The sequence below is a fragment of the Electrona antarctica genome (assembly GCF_951216825.1).
Source record: "Electrona antarctica genome assembly, chromosome: 17".
In the NCBI taxonomy this organism is placed as follows: domain Eukaryota; kingdom Metazoa; phylum Chordata; class Actinopteri; order Myctophiformes; family Myctophidae; genus Electrona; species Electrona antarctica.
This window is the reverse complement of record NC_136798.1, coordinates 18,911,197-18,932,483: the sequence shown is the minus strand read 5'-3', so window position 1 is coordinate 18,932,483 and position 21,287 is coordinate 18,911,197. Positions and strand designations below refer to the sequence as shown.

The 21,287-nt window shown below is 42.4% G+C and overlaps 1 protein-coding gene across 1 annotated transcript; it reads left to right on the top strand.

Annotated features, from left to right (window-relative positions):
• On the top strand, positions 1–18,242 carry LOC306940443 (methylmalonate-semialdehyde/malonate-semialdehyde dehydrogenase [acylating], mitochondrial-like). The gene is made up of 12 exons (XM_079525526.1): positions 1–264; positions 612–653; positions 1,684–1,758; positions 2,556–2,717; positions 5,069–5,147; positions 7,422–7,724; positions 9,163–9,284; positions 9,911–10,100; positions 10,277–10,458; positions 15,186–15,365; positions 15,989–16,087; positions 16,875–18,242. The coding sequence occupies exons 1-12, from the start codon at positions 223–225 to the stop codon at positions 16,974–16,976; spliced, it is 1,578 nt and encodes a 525-aa protein (XP_079381652.1). The 5' UTR covers positions 1–222; the 3' UTR covers positions 16,977–18,242.
• Positions 18,243–21,287: the final 3,045 nt, after the last annotated feature.

Genomic DNA, 21,287 nt, shown 5'->3' with positions numbered 1-21,287 from the left:
AGTGTAAAACGCAAGCGGACGTGCAGTGCAGCTTTCACAGATCTACAAAACACGTGCACCGTCCGCCTGCCACGGGCTGACAACCCCGGGCGCGTTTATAGATCGCATAAAAAACACAGCTATTAGGCTTTTGACGTGTCCGGTTCTCCTCTGGGACTGACTTGTCTGTGTTGGCTGGGTCGCTGCAAGGAGAAACATTAGCAAACAGAACGCATCTGAGCCATGATGGCAGGAATGCTCGCCAGGCGTCTCTTGAACAAGAAGGTAAACACACAGTGACTACTTTTCTTACGTACGTTTTTTGTGTGCAGAATACAACGGTATGGGATTATATGGGTAGCTAGCAAAGCAGGCAAAGTATAGTTGCATTGCCTTGCAGAGTAGTAGACACGTTGCATTACACGCATGTTCCAATGCTCGTCCAGGCATTCTAATATTATATTATATAACAGGTTGGTTTGGTAAGTGAACTGGTTTAGCAAGTGTAGTTAAAGCACACAACGTATCTTATGCTAGCTGTTTCGGCTCAAATGCTGAATTGCAATGCATGAAACTGAACTATATGTTATGTTGTATGTAATAAATATAATGTATAACTTTGTTTCTTGCAGGCCCCACTCCAGTTGGGTCGCAAGTGTTACTCTGCTTCTGTGGTAAGCCCGACTCTAGCCCCTTTCGGGACCCTAGTTTACCTTTTCTGAAGTTTGGACGGAGGTAACCCTAGGGTCCCTAATCGGTTATTCCACTCTCCATAGGATGCAGATTTACCTAGGCTGCATTCATGGAGAGCCGCGCCGTCGCTTGAGTGTTGGTGAGATGTTTCAAAGATGCTTAACGCAGCTATAGGAGACAATGGAAACGTGGGAGAAACTGCATTAACCGCCGATGCCGTTAAGTATTTTTGAAGTTTGAAGTTTTGGCTTCTCTGAAATTCTCTCTCTTCCTTGACTTCCTTATTGACTTCCCCTTGTACCGCCTCCCGCACCAGGGCAGGGTGGTCGGTGCGAGCCAGTAACGTAGGAACACGCAGCTAGCCCGTCGCTCGGGAGGCGGTACAATGGGAAGTCAATAAGGAAGTCAAGGAGGAGAGAGAATTTCAGAGAAGACAAAACTTAAAAAAAAGATTAATAATACTTAACGGCATCGGTGGTTAATGCAGTTTCTCCCACGTTTCCGTTGTCTCCTATAGCTGCGTTATGCATCTTTGAAACATCTCACCAACACTCAAGTGACGGCGCGGCTCTCCGTGAACGCAGCCTAGGTAAATCTGCATCCCATGGAGAGTGGAATAATCGATTAGGGACCCTAGGGTTACCTTCGACCAAACTTCAGAAAAGGGTCCCGAAGGGTCTCCTGCACTCAGTCATGATGCACTCATGAACTAATATCATTGGTTCTCAAAAGTGGGGTCCAGGGACCCTCAGTCGGGGTTCCTTAAGTTGAGGCCAAGGTCCAAATGCACCCCTACCTCCCTACAGGTCTGTGACTCAATGATTCCCCTGGTCCATTTGGATGATTTGGTTGCGTTGGATCACTCAAGAGTTATAGGGGTCCCTGAATTAAAACAGTTTGAGAACCACTGATTGAACATATTAACTCGAGTGTGAGTGTCTCCTATTAGTATAGCAGCCAGAGAGGAGTTTATAGTAATAACTATTAACTATGCTTCTATTATTCCCCCAGCCCACCACCAAGTTGTTTATTGACGGCAAGTTTGTCGAATCCAACTCGCCTGAATGGCTCGACATTCACAACCCTGTAAGTATTTAAGTATTTGTTCTGAATGACAGCTAATCTCCCCCCACCGACTCACACACACACACACACACACACACACACACACACACACACACACACACACACACACACACACACACACACACACACACACACATTCCCACATACATCCCCGGCAGTAATTTAAGATGTGTTTTACACGAGCACAAAAAAAGCAATGCAGCCTTGTAATAATGATTTGTCTCGAAGCTACAGAGGGAGGAAAATGAGCTCGTGTGGAAATTGGAGCCCCATTCTACACAGCCAGTTGAATTTAACCTTGACGCGTTGATGCATTAATTTCCTTTAACTCCAGCGTTGGCGGCAGTCTGCTCGTTTGGCGGTTCGGTTTTTAGCCCTCCAGCAAGGCAACGATTGATGACTATAGCATTAAAAAAGTCATCTGCTCACACACCCCCGTCAAATGAAATAAATACCTGTGAATAGTATTTTCACATAACAAAAAGGCCCTGGTTATTAATATTGATGGGCTAATGTATGGCACGTAATAAGATTATTATGTCCTCAGCTATGCTCTCTCGAGGTGTAAATGCAGTCTCACCGGATTGTCTTGCATGGATTCAAGTTTTCAGTCGCCACGATTGATTTCAGTCATTTGGATTCCATATGAACTTACATATTGTGTTAATTGTTTAGGAATCGTGCTGGTGTGAGAGGGTACAAGTCGCACACTAGGACATGGTCATATAAACATTTTCAGTCGTGAGATTTTATTTTGCTTTAATCCATGATGTCCTTGTCTCTGTTTCTTTCTTCAGGCCACCAACGAGGTGGTAGGACGCGTCCCCAAAGCCACCCAGGAGGAGATGCTGGCGGCTGTGGACTCGTGCTCCAGGGCCTTCCGCTCGTGGTCGGAGACCTCCATCCTCAGCAGGCAGCAGGTCTTCCTCCGCTACCAGCAGCTCATCAAGGACAACATTGTAAGGAAAGCCCGTCCCCCTAGACCAGTCGTTCCCAAACTCGTTAGCTCAAGACCCAACAGAGAAATTAGATTATTTGCTTGGGACCCAAACTAGTGAAAATAGTTCACAACGCGCCGCTTCGCGCCGTGTTGTAAGCTTTTGATCGGCTATTTTTTTTTCTTTTTTCTAAGATATTTTTTTGCGGCTTACGCCTTTTATTGGTTTTTGAAGGGACAGACAGTAGGCTGACAGGAAACGGGAGAGAGATGGGGGAAGACATGCAGTAAAGGCCGTGTCGGGCTCGGGAGTCGAACCCGCGGCACACTGCGACTGGATTACCAGTCGGGTGCCCAGACGGTTACGCCACCGCCTGGGCCGATCGGCTATTTTCTAATCTAATCTAATTTATGGAATTTCTTAGATTTTTCTTTTATTTATTCATGAAATTACTGAAAAGAAAATCATTGAATTTGTTTTTAATTCATGAAAATTTTTACATTTTTGGGGGTGAATGTTTTTTGAAAATCTTTTGAAATAATAATAATTACAAACGATGTAGGAAACAAAATAAAGGAAGGGACCCATACATGGGTCCTGATCCACTGTTTGGGAAACGGTGCCCTAGACCATATGGATCTTATTGCAGATTCGCAGTATGGTCCCGGGTGCGCACTCGGGACCACTTGGCAGATGTTGTGGTAGTGTGACTGCAGCGTACCGTTCCCCGGAGCGGATCACCCAACCGTTAGGACTGCATGGAGGTAGTCTCGGGACCAATTGAAGTGTGCTCGGATACGGATCGCTGCAATGTGAAAGCATTGAATACAGTTGAAAGAAGCGTACTCTGGTGCGGAAGAATCAAGGCCAATATGAATCATGGCCAGCGGGGACCAGGTAACCGTATTTGGGAACAGTTTGAATCAAACAGACTCTGTGTGAGTTTGGGGGGCTGCCAAATCCTTGTGTGATAAATGAATATTAAAGCTGCACTATGTAACTATCCTCTTCTACCCCAGATTTGAAACCTTTCCTGCGAAAGGGCTTACATTTTTGCCATTGACCTAATGCTGCTTTGCTCAGGAGATGAATTGAATCTCGACCATCAGGGCAAAATTTGTGTCAGATCCTGTGTCTAGGTCAGACATGACACAATCTAAATGTCTCAATAGAAGAGCAGGGAGGCAAAATACGACTCTTGTATATGTTATATTGTATTATTAACAAAACAATAAGTTACATTGTGCCGCTTTAACCACTTGAACCCTAGCATCCCTATTCTGGGAGCAATGTTGATGAATGAACAATGAAATTAGCAGATTTAGGGCAGATTCACACCGAGTCCGTTTGATTCAAACTGTTCCCGAATACAATTGCCTGGTCCCTGCTGGCTGGCCATGATTAACATTGGCCTTGATTCTTCTGCACCCGAATATACTTCATTCAACTGGATTCAATGCATTCACATTGCATCGATCCGTATCTGAGTATACTTTAATCGGTCCCGAGACTACCTCCATGCGGTCTGTCTGGGTGATACGCTCCGGGGAGCGGTACGCAGCATTCGCACTACCACAACATCTGCCAAGTGGTCTCGAGTACGCACCCTTGACCATAGTGTGAATCTGCCCTCACAAGCTCAGAACGCAGGAGCATTTTGTGGCGAGTAGAGGGGGACAATAACGACAAGGGCAAATACAGAGCCAAAGGTCAAGTTTACAAAGTATTGAGTGTTTAAGTGGTTAAATGTCTGAAAATACACATGAACATGAATCCAACATAATAATAGAAAGTTTATGTGTAAACAATCAAACGAATACTGATGATAGTACTGTCAAACAAGTCTATAAAGCTAGTAAATCTATGAAAAAGATCGTCCACACGTCATGACTCATAAGCAATTCAACCGACGGGTTGCAATGACATGTGTACAGTGCTGTACACGTCCTAGCGCATCTTACTTCAATCATATCAAACGAGAGAAGAATATTCAGAGAGCTCCTATTTTGAAGGAATCCCGGGGCTGATTGTGTTAATCTGCAGACTGCAACACTATTTTATAAAGTATGTAGTGGCTGTCCCTGCTTCATCTCTCTCTTAGCTAAGGGGTCCTTGGCCTGAAGGCAATAATGACTGTATGCCTGATTTAGAATTAAATCCTTATTGTGGGGAAGGCGATGCGATGCGGTGTTAGCTTGTGGATTGGCTATTTCAAGCGAAAGCTTTCACCTTATAAACAGAAAATACACTACTATAGAGCCCTGAAGGACGCCGGTCAATTGTATAGGGTTTAAGTGGTTAAGTAATCCTTTACTGACGTTGAGTTGTTAACCAGAAAGACCTTTAAAACAATAACAATTTTATTTTTGCAGAAAGAGCTAGCAAAGCTCATCACTCTGGAGCAGGGCAAGACTCTGGCCGATGCCGAGGGAGACGTGTTCAGAGGACTGCGTAAGTAAAGCGCACACACCACAACTAACCATTAGTTCACAATTGATTCATCTGCAGGATCTTTTCACTCATTCAATTAATCTATGCATCCTCATGGATTCAAGTTCTCAGTGGCCACAACGGATTCCATTTGGATTCCATCTATGGCAGCATGTTGCACAGTGAAAATAGCCCATCTACAAGCTCTCAATGTATTTTCAGTTGTTAGATTAGAGCATTTGAAGTGTGAGTCGCAAGGGCGCAAGTTTGAGTCGCGTTTCGCGTGCCTCCCATCTCTCTTCCCTCGGTTTCCTGTCTCCTGTACACACTCAGGAACAGCTATTAAGCGTCCTCAGAATGGTGCAGTGGAAAAGGGCCCTAAGCATGCTCCAAGAGATCCAATTCCCCCCGTGGGAACCTTTTAAGCCCTGTTGTCTTTTAACCAACTTTTCTCTCGACAGGTCTTCATTTATCACTCCCTGATCCCATTGCTCTTGAGTTGATAGCTCAATCTTAATTGGCTTGAGGGTGACCATTATTTCTGGTTGAGCCGGACACCAGCCAAGCATGCTAAATGAATGTGCCGATAGCAAAGTTTTTAAGCATTCTATTTAAACCGCAAATACAGTATATATATATATATATATATAGGCTTCTAAAAGCTTGAATAAATGGATTATATTTGAATTCTTGACATTTAAACGTTGTCCAGTCATGATCTTAATGTGAACATCTCGTTAAGGTGTAATTATGCATGCCATATGGAGGCAGCCAAATGATTGTATTTCACTGGTGCTGGTGTAGAGTCTTGTAAGACTAATGTCAGCGTAATTACAATTTATTGAATTAAAACCTAGGGTGTGGGTGACTAATTCTTTCTTCACTGTGTCTGGAATTATGTGTTTTTCAAATGGCATGGCTCTGCAGGAGGCTAACAGTCTATTAGAGGGATGGTCTGTGTGTTTGTCCAAAGCTAATCTCTTAAACCACTCAAATCAGCACCAAATGTCCTGTGTAGGCCATAATTTCTAATAAAGTATTTTATTGTCGTGCGTTGAAAATAGCTGGCCTACAAGCTCATAATGTGCAACGCGTTGTGACTACAAGCTCATAACTTGCGACATGTTGTGAGATTGTAGGTTTGCTCATTTTGGCACGCAACACTGTCGTACGACGGAGCATAAATGAAAACTTGTCATATTTCTTTAAACCCTGCCCACAGTTGCATCATAGATGCAGTATGTCATACAACAGATGGCCACACGACGCCTGAGATTCACAATGAATGGTTCAATAATTATTTTTGAATTGTACAAGAGCCAAGAGGGCACCTTTATAAACTACCATATTATCAAGCACTTGAGAGTTCCATTATGAAATGATTAATGGCTCACCTTTTTAGTTTTCATTGCATCAGATTTAACAGATTCTGTTACCACATGATTTATGAAGTTATTGTGCAGCCTACATGTGTCACTGCAACACATCTATGAAGTTATTGTGCAGCCTACATGTGTCACTGCAACACATCTATGAAGTTATTGTGCAGCCTACATGTGTCACTACTGTTACCACATCTATGAAGTTATTGTGCAGCCTACATGTGTCACTACTGTTACCACATCTATGAAGTTATTGTGCAGCCTAAATGTGTCACTACTGTTACCACATCTATGAAGTTATTGTGCAGCCTACATGTGTCACTACATCATGCATGTAATACCGCTAAGGGTCCACCTCTAGGGTTGTGATGCTTTTAGGAGTTCATAACGATTCCAGTTCCTTACCCTTCATTATAATTTTTGATGAGCACAAATTCAATCATACATGCAGTATTGTAATAGTTCTCAAAGTGAGGTTCAGGGACCTCCTGGGTTCCAAATGGACCCTACTGTAGTTATGTAAAAGTTCGAGAACAGCAGACGTGAAGTCCACAATGTACCCAGGCCTTGACGGCATCATAATGGCTGATCTACATAATGGCTGATCTACAAGCTCACAACGTGTCTGTCCCAAGCCTCCAGAACAGCTTGCCAACATTTAAGTGCTCGGCCCTACTGGTCAAGGCTGGGACTGCAGGCGGGCCCGTGCATTTAGCATGAGGAAAGGGGTTTTAACACATTTTGGTCATTTGGTGGCCAAATAAAAATAATGCAGAAGTAGAGCGTTCTTCCGGGTGCTTCAAAACGCAACTGAGCAACTTCCATTCTTCCATTGAAATGAATAGCAGGGGGCAGGGCTGTCGCTCTGGTCTGCACTCTATCCTATATAACTCTATGCTCTGCCCCCCTTTAGAGGTGGTGGAGCACGCGTGCAGCATCACGTCGCTGATGCTGGGCGAGACGCTGCCGTCCATCGCCAAGGACATGGACACGTTCACCTACCGGCTGCCCATCGGCGTGTGCGCTGGCATCGCACCGTTCAACTTCCCCGCCATGATCCCCCTGTGGATGTTCCCCATTGGCATGGTGTGCGGCAACACCTACCTGATGAAGCCGTCTGAGCGCGTCCCCGGCTGCACCATGCTGCTGGTCAAGCTGCTGCAGGATGCCGGGGCGCCCGACGGGACCCTCAACGTCATCCATGGCCAGCACGCAGGTGAGGAGGGGGGGGGGGGTGTGTGTGTGAAAAGTGCGGGGACATTTGGGAGGGGGACGTCATGACTCACATTGTTTATTTGCCCTTCTGACACCTTGATCGAGTTGAGACTGAGCAACTGCACGTATGCAGCCAATGCACAACGACTATTACGCAGCAAAATGGACACGTTGCTAGACCATGGCATGCACCAGCGCCGGTTGGGAATAACTAATAAAGAATTAGACCAGGCATCCTCATAATCAATTTACATTATTGTGTTAATTGTTTAGGAAAAGGCGCTAGTGTGGGGAGGGGCAGAATTAGAGCACAACTGACGTAACGGTTTTGATTGATTTTAATACTTTATTTAAGGCCCATTCACACAATTTAGTTTTTAAAATTGTTCTAAGTCATATGGATGGCAGAGTTTACAAAACCAAAATACAATGGCGAGCGATATCGTTATAGTTAGTGTTAAAATCATCTACTAGGAGCAGTACAAGTATATGTACAGAAAAAACAGTGGGAGGTCATTTATTTTGGATCACTACCTACAGTAGGTCCAGTTGCAAATCGCAGACCGGTGCACTTTTTTTTTGTATGGTGGTTTTGAAGGAGGGTTGGGACTAAGTCACACTTTTTGATGGCTGTTGGTAGGGTATTCCACATTTTGGTGGCATAATGGTAGAATGAATTCATCCCCATGTTTGTGCAGAATCTGGGGGAGGAAATGAGCTCCCTCTGGTATTGTGCCCGTGGCTGTTTCTCACTCTTTAGTTTGAGAGTTACATGGGCAGTTGGGCACTGCTCCTAGTATTTTGAAAACCAGGCCCATTGCAAGTTGCTGTGCTCTGTTGGTATTTGGTCATTATTTGACTGATTGACTTGATATGTGTAGGTATCGGTAGTTATGAAGCCAACATGTTTCAATCATTATAGGTAAATACGTTTTATAGATGAATTCTTCTGAAATGTAATCTTTATTAAAGTCTTTCTTTTTTTGTTATTTTTAGAAAATACATTGCATGCAAATACTGGTCATAACATCGGTAATCAGTGGTCTAGGTCTCAGGATTGGCATTGGAATCTGTCTTTGGTCGGACTCTAGAGAGAATGCATGGAATTATGCCATGTGAATATCTTGTGAAATATGGAAATAAGTTGTGAGTGCTGCGTTAAATTGAAAAATATCTCGGGATCATTTACAGTAAACACTAATGATGTGCCCTTTGGTGTATCTCGAGAAAGGTGGATTTGCATACTGTGTTAAAGCTGCTTTATGTGTAGGTACGTCGGTAATAATTTACCATACGCCGCAGGCTGGAGGGCATCATTTGCAGCCCCATATCACATACTGTCCTGCCATTATAAAGTGCCTTGAGCGGGAGGCGCCGGTGAAGATGAAACGGACTGGGTTCATATTCATAACGCTGACCATCCTTAACCTCCTGTCTAGCTGTGAACTTCATCTGCGACCATCCTGCCGTCAAGGCCATCAGCTTCGTGGGCTCCAATCAGGCCGGGGAGTACATCTACGAGAGGGGCTCTAAGAACGGCAAGCGGGTACAATCCAATATGGTACGTGATATGTTTGCTTAATGAATTGTCCAGTTCAAGTAGAGAGTCTGTCTGGGACTCGGAATGTCCCCAGTTCGACCCTGTTTATGGTCTGTGTCCCTGAGCAAGACACTGTATTAATAGCGGCCACTGATGTACAAGCCAAATTTCACACATGTGCAAATGTACTGTGACAAATGCATCCCCTTATTGGCTTTTCCTAAATTTGCTATTAGGAAATGTTGGTTTCTTTTACTGTCTGTGACCAGTGACCACCCACGCATCACCCTGAGTTGCCATCATTATGGTCCAAAACGTCTTTAATCTTTTTTTGTTTTTTTTTAAACAATCTTTATCCCACAATTTTTGTAATCCATTTTTTCATCCGATGCCAATGCCTAAACTGTAATCCTGGGTGCTACTCTCCCTCTGCCAACCTGGAGCGTTGATGCGGAGGATCAGTGTCCTCGGCGGGAATTGAATCCTGGACCTTCTAGCTGTGAGGCAACTACGCTACCGACTGCGCCGCCGTGTCTCAAAATGCCTTTAATCTCGTTTTATGCTATAGAAAACCAAACCGGATCTTGGCAGCAAATCACTGAGGTTTGTTTTTTGTGTTTTGTTTTGTTTTTGTTTTTCTTTTTTAGGGAGCCAAAAACCACGGTGTGGTGATGCCTGATGCCAACAAAGAGAACACTCTCAACCAGCTGGTGGGCGCTGCCTTCGGGGCTGCAGGCCAGCGGTGCATGGCTCTCTCCACCGCCATCCTAGTGGGCGAGGCTAAGGAATGGCTCCCAGAGCTGGTGGAGCGCTCTAAAGTGCTGCGGGTCAATGCAGGTGAGTGTTCCACATTGACCACGTTAATCCCTAGTATAGTTCTGGGCAAGTTTTCAAGAATCTTCCAATTCTGTTTTTTCATTGTGCATCACATCGTGATTCGTGATGCTTTTCATCGTAATAATGAATGAGTGTGTGTGTGTGTGTGTGTGTGTGTGTGTGTGTGTGTGTTGTAGGTGATCAGCCCGGAGCAGACGTGGGCCCCCTCATCTCTCCTGCAGCCAAGACCAGGGTGGACTCTTTGATCCAGAGCGGTGTGGACGAGGGAGCCAAGGTGCTGTTGGACGGCAGGAACGTCAAGGTCAAAGGATACGAGAACGGAAACTTTGTGGGACCCACCATCATAAGCAACGTTACGGTGAGACCCCCCCCCCCCCCCCCCCCCCCCTGTCTGCTTTGACCGGGAGCAGCGGCTGCACCTGTAATAACCTTTTCATGAACATGAAATACTGAAAATTAGTCACTGGACAAATATGAAATAGAAATTTGTAGTTGTAGCATCCTTTCTGTGGATTAGCCACTTTCAACCTGCCATTCCTTTTTTTTTTAAATAGTGAAAATAACAGATACCTTTCCCCTATTCGTCTTATGCCAATGAATATGGGGCTTAAATGGATAACCATTTGAGGATAACTTATATTTGCTTTGATTTCTGGCGTGTGGAATCGTGCTATTTTTAGGAATGTTTTCAGATATCGGTTTCTTAGCCTGGCATTTGGTGGATGATCCGCAATAAACATGACATTAATGCGTCAAAACATAGAAATAAAATTAATAAATGCATAGACCGGGCATCATGGCAAGACCGTGCTTCCATGTCAAATACATACAATCAATCCATGGATTCCTTTGTGATACGTTTGTTCCATATATACATTATTTATGGTATCCATATCTATAGAGCGCCGCAGTCCCACCCCCTACCATGGACCAGGAAATGAATCCCAATGCATTTTTCCCATAGACATTTCAAAAAGTATTAATTAAAGACGGTTACGTCGCAGACAAAGCCAACTCGAGTTGACTCATGACAACACAAACAATATTTTGGACCAAACAAATAATTACAAAGAAGAAAAACAACAAAAAAAGTGTAATTATTTGTTCGGCCCAAAGAATTGTGTTTGTTGTCATGATTTGTCACGACTCGAGTTGGCTTTGTCCGCGGCGTAAACGTGTTTAAATAAATACTTTCTGAAATGTCTATGAGGAAAATGAACGGAGAATCATTTCCTGGTCCATGGTAGGGGGCGGGACTGCGACGCTCTATAAGGCATGTGTTTACCCCAGCAAAATAAATTGGATGCCTAAGACCTAGCCATATTTTCAGGCATGTGCCCACACAAATCAAATTGGGCTTGAGCACCTGCCCTTTTACCAGCAAGTCTGTACATTTTCATGTACTATGGTGAAAGAATTGCAAATGTCACCCTTTCCATGGCTGGCTCTACAAGGCAACATTCCAAGAGAATTGCCTTTTCCGAAACTCTCCTGAACTTGAATGCAGCATTTTATGTTGAAATAACTGCTATAAGACACATCTCCAGTAAAGGCTTTGTTATACTTAGTGGAGCATGGTCTGGCGCACTGAAAATAGCTGATCTACAAGATCACAACACGTTGAGCTTGTTGAGCTATTTTCAGCAAACTATTGAGAAGACCCAGTGATCAGAAGGTATTCTGATCATTGGGTCACTCATGAATCATGTCTGATACCCCTCCAGTGGTAAGGAGGATGTATATCGCTGCCCTTGACATGATGTTGGAGTACAGGACACTACAGATTGTGTGTAGTCGGGTGTGAAACTGATGAGGATTAGTCAACCTTGCACTGAAGGACCATCTCATTGGGTAAATTGAGAATAGATGGGGGTTTGTACTAGGTTTATAAAAGGTCTGGATAATGCCTGGTAAATTTCGCAAGAGAAGTTAATACATATGTTGCGTATAAGAAAAGTGATGACTGCAGGTTTTTAGAAAATATAAATGTATGAATTGGTCAGGTGAGTCACGAGTGGCAACGTTCAGATGCTCCCTATTGGATGAAAACTTAATTCCAGAATCATTGTTTAGCCCCTTGAATTTATAAAATGAGTTTGGCCAGTGTAGCTGTGGATGTCTTGTCTTTTTGATTGTTCAATACATTTATGCTAATTATTTAGACCATAAAATGTAGTCGTACAAAAATGATGGTAAGTGCTCGATCATCACAAGTTATTCTGAACCCACACAGACATCTTGAAATTGCCTAATATGTTTACCCAGCAGTCCGAAACATAATTATGCAACGTAAGAAAAGGGAGAGCTGCACACTCATACTGTATGTCTGAATTGTTTCCGATAGCGTTTATTTCTAAATAAATGCTAAGTAGGTTTTGGCTTCATTTATAAATAAATGGTCCTGTCTATTAATTGTTCTACTGCTGTCAGTCAGCAACTATAAAAAGTAACTTGTTTTATTGCAAGTTAATCATTATCGATGTAAAAGTTACAAAACTGTAGTATTAAGTATATGATAATGAATGACCAATTTAGGTTTGAGTCAGACTGTCCTGGAAAGGAAAGTTGTCTCTTGTAAAGAGTTGGAACCCTGATAGAAACAAGATCTTTTTTTAATTGTTCCTCAAGGCTGAATAATGTTGGCGAAATGATAACACAAACCATCTATCACAGTATTGTGTCCTTGCTAAACTAAATGTCAACAAACGTCAAAAGTCTCAAGTGAAGAAAAGTCACGGTCACTTTGACTTTAATAAAACGTCTGGGTTTTCCGAGGCTACTTTGACTTTGGCTCTCAGTCAAGGAGTTTCTCTTAGCTTTTGTGACTTTTAGAAAGGTCATAAACAAAGTTTTAACTTGGCTGTTCCAGGTTTTGGGGGAATATTTTCACCAATTTTTGGTTTGGCTTTTGTTCTTTCCAACATGTGATTGTAGCCAAATATAATATTATCAGCTCCTCAAAGGTGAGTCAAGCCTTAAAGGACCACTTCACCACTTTTCAACCTATCTTCATATAGACTAATTCAGAAACAGGTCTCATGGTCGCACCTTACGTATTTCCTGTAGGCGGAGCCGACATAGCTGCGGGGTAAACCCGCACCTCTTCTACTACAGTGAACTGTAGAGTGACTCATGTTAGTCTGCCTCAAACGTTACTCTTTTACCTGCTTTTTACTAACGCTAACATTACAAAGATGCCCAGAACATCGGAATGAACCTGTGTAGTTTATGGCTGCTGCAGTAGTGTCCACCAAATATCCACCGCGGTGGCTGAGAGCAGAGCCATAGAGTAAATGGTTGAGACAAGCAGTGAAAGGTCCTGAAAGATGCATAACGTCAGTCTTGCCCAATACCCAATCTTTCTATTTTATGAACACAAGGTTGCTGTACTTTATACTTTAAATGCTTAGTATCCCGTTTCTGAATTCGTCTATAATAGGTCCTCGACTCCTCACTAATAATCATGTTAAAATGGCACCATTTTCTTCTGGCAGTCTTTTTTACAAAAATGTTTAGATTTTTGTTATCGTGAGAACAATAGCTTCCATTTTTGCAATGCAACTTTTCAGGACTCGGCAGTTTTTATTAGCTTGGATTCCCCATCGATGATGTCACTGGTGGACGGGTTTCTGAACTGCCCACAGCCCTTATGAGACACAGGCTGAGTAGAAAAAAGTGTAGAAAAAATAGTGAGGACCTATTGTATGAAGATAGGTTGAAAAGTGGTGAAGTGGTCCTTGAAGGGTGTGTTTAATTAATGTTTAATTAATAAGCATGTTATTTCATGCTAAACTACAGTACCACACCCCTAATTTAGCCGTTAATGTGTGAACTCAAACAAACAAGTTCTCTAAAGGAACTCAAACTTTTTCTTAAAAGGTGCACATGCACATTTCCAATCTTCTCCGTCTCAAATTTGTTTTTGTCACATATTGATGCTTTTGCTGAGAATTTTCTATGTTGTAAAACTCAGATGGGAGATTGATTTCTGCTTTCACATGGGAGGCTATTATTCTCTATAAAGTAGATTTATTGCACCATATGAGAGCTGCCTTGAAGCTTGTGAGGGGAAAAATGTGTTGCTCATTCACAAAACCATTGGGCCCTCTCAAAGTGACAACCTCCACCCATGTTTCCTATCAGTTCCAGTGTTTGCATTAAATACGCTGCAATCCACAAATGTTTAAATGGTGTGTAAATCTGTAGCCTCCTCGGATTGCAATTTTCTGCTTGCATACTCCTGTCAATAGAACTTAACTTTGTACTTTGATGGATGTAGAAAATGTCTTTCATGTTTTGATAGCATAAAGTTCACGTGGCATGTGGCCTTTGGGATAAGTAGTCTAGATCAATTTGTTTCATTGGTGGATAAAAACAGAATATGTCTTTGATGTGAAGAGGCTCCTGAAACCATCTGTCGAATGGCTTTTGATTCAGATTGGTAAGGGCTATAATTTTTAATGAGGTGAGAAAACTATGCCTTAAAAACATTTACATCTTATGATGACACTAAAAGCAAACTGATTTACGTCATATGGTGTGACGGCTGTCATCTAACCTGAAGAAGGGCATGGTACTCTCCTATTCAGAGGAGAGTGGAAACTCGTACTGCTACATTATTTTACTTTTGCATTGAATACGCAGGAATAGACACAGGTTCCATTTGTACACTCTCAGAGTTAAATTAATTATGAGTTGTGCAGGGTAAATTGGGGTCCCAGAGATTTAAAAACGACAGTATTTCAAATGGAGGTCGAACGCATATCAAACTGGCAGTTGATATCTATCATTGCTATCAGGCAAAAACCTTATAATCCCTGTATTCTAACTTTTTTAGTTTTTTTTTTTTTGTAAATCAGTGCCCTATTTGATTCTACAGCATCACACACAAACATCAAAAAGCAGCAGATCCACAAGCTCAAAACACGACGCGAAGCAACACATTTTCAGCTTGTCGATCTGCTCCTTTTGCCATTTGTCATGTACATAGGAGGTTTCCACCCGACAAGAGACGATAATTGGGAGACAGTGGTGTGTGTGTGTGTGTGTGTGTGAGGCTGAGCATTGTTCTCCGGCTCTCCCCAGACGGACATGACGTGTTACAAGGAGGAGATCTTTGGCCCGGTGCTGGTGGTGCTGGAAGCTGCGTCTCTGGACGAGGCCATCGGCATGATCAACAACAACCCTTATGGCAACGGCACTGCCATCTTCACCACCAACGGAGCCACCGCCCGGAAATACACCCACGAGGTGGATGTGGGCCAGGTACGTCTCTGCCCACTCTGACTCTCCCTAGTTGGCACAAGCGAGGAGATGTTAACCACTTTCAACTTGGTATCCCTATTTTGAGCATGACATTATAGGAAAAACTAAGTTGTGGTGGTGTTTTTTTTTTTTTTTTTAGCAATAACAGCAAATTTACAAGCTGCTTTCACCATGCGACACCTTCGTACGACAAAAGTATAAAACACCCACTGTGATGCTGTTTGATCTTTATTTTCTGTGTTATATTTGCTTAGATATTTTTATTTAAATTGTAAGAGTGTAAAGAGCGTGTACGGGAAGCTGGGTCTATGTTTGGAATCGAACAGTTATGGATTGAAAATAATTAAATATACTGGGACTACAGACAGTAGAATGTTATATTATAGTTGTAAATATACTGCATATAGAGCACTGCATCATGAATGGAGAATTGAACTACTTTCCAACAAAGCTGCTGTAGGTAACGAGGACTCAAGGCAAGGTAAAGAGTCGAGACCAATTCACGCGACTGTCACACACCGACCTACAAGCTCACACGTCGTATCCGCGATGGGAATACAATTTGAGAACACACGTTTGTTTTCAGTTAGTGAATGTGTTGGCGTTGTCTCATGTTGCTACAGATTGGTGTGAACGTTCCCATCCCCGTCCCACTGCCCATGTTCTCCTTCACTGGCTCCAGAGGCTCGTTCAGAGGAGACACCAACTTCTATGGCAAACAGGTAACCATGAAGGATTACCATATTGTCTCTGTCGGGTAGAAAAACCTCATATGTCCAAAAGTGTTACTTTTCAGGATTCAAATTCAAAAGTAGCAGATCTATAAGCTCGAAACTCAGCTTGCAGATCTGCTACTTTTGACGCCTTTGTGGGACGCTATAGTATGATCAAGTAGGGCGTTAATTTACGAAAAAACACAAATAGTTAGAATGTGGAGATAAGAGGTTTTGGCCCGACAGCAACGATACGTCACGAATGAGAAGACCACAAGAGTCACTGATAATGAAGATGATACCGGTTGCTGTCAGGCGGAAGATTTGTATGTTCAAAACAGTGGCACCCTAGTTTGAGCACGACGGGTTAAAATGTGCCATATTTTAGCTATTTAAAACAAATAGCGAAACACATGATTTATAATAATCTCACAACCTGTTGCAATGGAACACTTGAACTTTAGCTACTTTTGTTGGACACGGTCACACAAAGTATAAAAACCCAAAAGATGAAGCATGGAGATATAAAGTTTCTGCCTGACATTGAAGATATAATAGATAAATTCCCACCACGGCATAGTATGCATGCATGGCCTCCTTTTCACTTGACTTATATACTACATTGTCTGCCCTTTTGTTGATGGAATGATAAATTAATCATCGTAGGAAACACAAATATCATATTTACTCGCAAGTCGCAACCCGTAAAAAAGGGTCCCGACTCCCGATGTTTTGGGAAGCACTGAAGTTATCATCCACAATTCCACATAACGTTGGTGGCTCTCCCATTCAACAGGGCATCCAGTTCTACACCCAGATCAAGACGGTGACATCACAGTGGAAGGAAGAAGATGCCACGGTTAGGAGCCCCGCCGTTACCATGCCAACCATGGGCTAATGGATGGGATGCACAGAATTTGACAAATGTGATTAGACATCTAGCACAACCTTGGATGACTACTGATGTATGCCTTAAAACTCATGAAGGAGCTATGGTCAGCGAATAGGTACAGCAAGTCCTCTTACTTGCACTTCTTGTCAAGCCAACCTAGCCATGAATTAAAAATATGAATAGTGCAGCTAGAAGGCACAATCCACTGTTAATTAGGGTGGCCATAAGGGGTCAATAGGCAGGCACTTCTCAATGCGTCTTCTGTTCCATTTCAAGAATCATGTTGAATGTCGGTCGCTTCCTTGACCCTATTGTTCCGTCATTACCTTTCTCAAAACCCCTGGCAGGGAAGGTAAAATCGTTTATTCTGGCTCAGGTGGCAATTCAAGGCAAGTCAAGTTCTTCCAATATCTTTCACCTGTTCTGTGTTTTGAGATAAATGTGTAGATGGGTAGGAGAAACGGCTCTATGGAAGGCAATATCAGAAGAACATTGACATGCCTGCTGCTGCTGCTGACTGCAGAGAAATTTGAAATCATTATTTTGTAGCTGTTACCAACTGTACCTTCTCAGCTGCTCAGTGTCTGAATTAGCATTGGTGTATGTGTGTGGTGTGTGTGTTGTCAATATGTATGTGTGCAACTCAAAGTTTGTTCCGTGAAGCTTAATTTACATGCCATTACACAACGGTGTCGCTTGTCGGAAAATTGCATTTTGTTTTTCAAACTAAGACATTGTAACGTGTCACATAGATAGACATTCCTGGTTGCTGTTGTGTAGCGGCCGCTCCTTTCCAAAGTCGTCATGTCCAGATTACCCCTTTTTATTTGTCGCATACTCGTATAGGTACAAGCAGAGAAATGTTAGTGGAGACATGTTCCACAATACAACTATACAAAAGATGATGATAATGTCCAGAAGGCTTGGCCTCTTAGCGGTCATCACAAATAAGTGGTGTTGTCCTTATAAGCTCTGTTCTCCACCTCCAGGGCAATCCCTTCCTTTTCTCGCTGTGGGAAGGACTATAGTCTAGCTTTATTCATGTGGTATGCTCTACCCGGTGGTGAGTGACGGGGGCGTCCCCAATCCCTTTCTCCTCTCGGAGCTTATGGAAGAATGCAATGTGTCTTTAGATTGCAAAATCACATTTTCTCGCCAAGCGACATGTCGTGCTACGGATTATAAATTAGGCTCAATTACATTATTATTTTTTTTTTTCATGTTGAAGCTGCATTGCAATGTTTTACATGCAATAAAACTTTACATTTGTTATTGTCTGGAATTATTTATGTTGGAATTCCTTTGATGAAACATTTTTTTTTTTTGTTGGTATACCTTGGTTATTAGACATCTTTTGGAGCAATTAGGGGATTGCTTTTAGGGAGTGTTTAGTGGATTTTGAACTTTAGCTGCCGAAGTGTTGCTGAGGTAAATATTTAAACGAAGAGTGCCATTTACGTAGAAGGCGCAGATTACAGAAGATAACAGTAATGTAATGAGTCTGCAGTTTTGTGCTCGAATGAACACGTCGCTCCCAAGGTTGTAATTTGGCTAAATGACCAGGCTTTATTTAAAATTCTATGTAAACATACAGTATATGTCTTTGTACACAGGGATAATATGTTTACTAATGCATTCCATGGACATAAAAGATGCTGCTGCGTCCGGTCACATTATGTTGCTTTGCAATATTCAGTCTGTGGAAATTTCAGACTCTTGTTTTGATCGGAATATTCATTAGGTTAGTTGTAAAAATCAAAACATTAGAAATATGCTCTTGTTGGCGGAAAATTAATTACTGCGGGCTTCCCTTGACTGCATTAAGTGTGCAGGAAATGGGTCTTGTGGGCTTCTTTTTTTAAGTTTACTCAGCATGTTCATTGTTATGACTTCACCTCTGTGCCCTGTGTTTGATACACTGAGGTTGTGGAAAACAAAGTGTACTGCTTTTTTTTTCTTCTTCTGCAATCTAGAGCTCATGGCCCAGATGGACAGCAGAGCACACTTAACGCAAGGCACCCCAAACACTTCACACCCAGTTTTCCACAAGGACACGCCTCACATTGATTGATTGGCATATTTATAATGGGTGAATATAATGCATTAACAAAATGCAAATTAGTGTTGTCTGAAATCACTCACTATGTAGTCCACTATATAGTGAGCGATTTTGTTAATGTTTAGTGAGAATTATTATACACTATAGTAAGTAGACTCATTGTACTCCACAATGCTTGTGACAAGTAAGGTACAACTGATGGTCACTAACCAACAATCAGCATTGACTGGTCTATACACACACAGTATCAAAGTAGCAGATCCACAGGCTCGAAATGCAGCCCTAAGCCCCTAATGCTATTTTGTTTTTATTTGAATCCTGAAAAGTAACAGTTTTGGACACATGGTTTCGACCTGATCGACATGATAATAGTATATTGAATGTTCAATATTCGTTTATAAACATACATTAGGTATATATCATTTTCACACATTAAAAAACATTTGCAATGTGCTGGAAGCTGGAGCTTGGGTGAGTTTACCTGGTTGGACTAATACTGCTAACATCCCAACACTGCTCAACTGGATGAGTTCTGAATGTTTGGGTCAGGGTAGATTTAGCAATCCAAATAGAATTTCCAACATTCAAAAAACATTTGTTTATGATGAGAATGCCAAATTACCGGTATAACCATAATTTCAGCATTCAAAATGACCTGCCTTTAATTTATCTCCACCTAGGATAGCAGAGATTATTTTCGAATGCGTCTGTATGTGCATTTGTCTGCAAATACACCGATCAGCATTGTATTTCTTGTGCACCGCAGACGTAACAGCAGGTATTAATGACATTAGACGCACTGTCCGCCCAGGCTATGAGATGCATGTCTGTGAGGCTAGTGGACACCGGGGGGCTTGTCTGAGGACGACCTATAGAGAGAATCTATTCTGTATGGGTACGTATATATCTGTATATATATATACGTAGATATTCACTCCAATTGGCTGCAGGCATGCAACTATCGTGTTATAGTTATGAGTATAACTACAATATAATGCATACAAAAATATACTTTCAGAAAATGTCTTACACCAATGTTCTTGTACTGTACTGTTGTTCCTTTTGGTGCAGATTATATCAACATGTAGGTGGAGAACAAAGAGTATTGATGCTCTTCTTCATAACACACAGAGTGATCAAAGCATGTTCATGCCACATTACTGCCTGCCTGGTCAAGGTAAAGAAAAGTGAGACACTATTCTTACACCTGCCTAAACGTCTCATGGTTCCACTGCTCCCATCGTCTACTCAGTCATTCTATTACTGCCAGGCAGGTTGGCAAACAGATGCTGATTGGGAGGGGGCGAGGGGTGGGGGGCAGGCCCTTGTGGCAACTGCCAAACTTTGCTGGCTGAAACAAATAGTAAACAAAATGTGTTGGCAGATTGGCTGACCCAACCAAATGTGACACCCCTGCTCTGGGTTAACAAATACCCATAGGCCTATACTTACCTATCAGCAGAATGTGTATCACTGGTTTACCTTTCTGCCCCAGCCCAGCTGTCATTCTCCTCCATTCCAGTCAGTTTACAGTAGCATCTGCTTCGTACCTCTCTGACCGCAATGATTCCATTCCATTGGGATTCTTTTTTACACAATTCAGTGCATCAGCAAACCATGTAATTTCAGTTCACCGTGATTCCATGATGTTTTTATACGATTACTCAATTTCAACACGCTGAAATCACAAATGTGACCGGGTGAAGGGATTTATTCAGTGTAATATACTGTGGATAGAAAATGATAATACAGTATATAAACAGCAGGAGCTCTTCTAGACAGCACAATTCTCTCTCCTATTAACCACTTAAATATATATATGCATTTGACCGGATCCCCCTCTTTACTAAATATATACACCAAAAAAAGCTGTTCTACAAACTCATAAAACATCACAAAACAGCTTGTAGATCCGCTACATTCAACCTATGCTTGCCCCTTAATATGAATTAAAAAAAAAATGAATTATCCTTTTAATTTATAGCAACATGTCACACATGAAGAAATGCTTTAGACTGGGACCTTGTTTGTTCTGGGCTACATGGATCTTTTGTCTGGGTAGCTCAGTCATTCATCGGTTCTATGCTACTCAGCATATGAGTAGCACGGCTTGGGTGCGGCAAGTCGTGCGGTAACGCCTATACCTCGTGGTGCACTGGCGCTGACATCTCCCAGGGGTATAGCACATTGTAACATGGATAGACTCCCGCATTCTTTGCTAATACCAACAATAAGCTTCTCCCACTTACTTACATCGC

What these genes read in the sequence shown, in the direction of transcription:
- LOC306940443 (XM_079525526.1), top strand. Translation starts at nt 223, where the DNA reads ATGATGGCAGGAATGCTCGCCAGGCGTCTCTTGAACAAGAAG. An exon ending in AGTGTTACTCTGCTTCTGTG is followed by an intron (nt 654 to 1,683) that starts GTAAGCCCGACT and finishes TTATTCCCCCAG; the next exon opens with CCCACCACCAAGTTGTTTAT. An exon ending in GGCTCGACATTCACAACCCT is followed by an intron (nt 1,759 to 2,555) that starts GTAAGTATTTAA and finishes TTCTTTCTTCAG; the next exon opens with GCCACCAACGAGGTGGTAGG.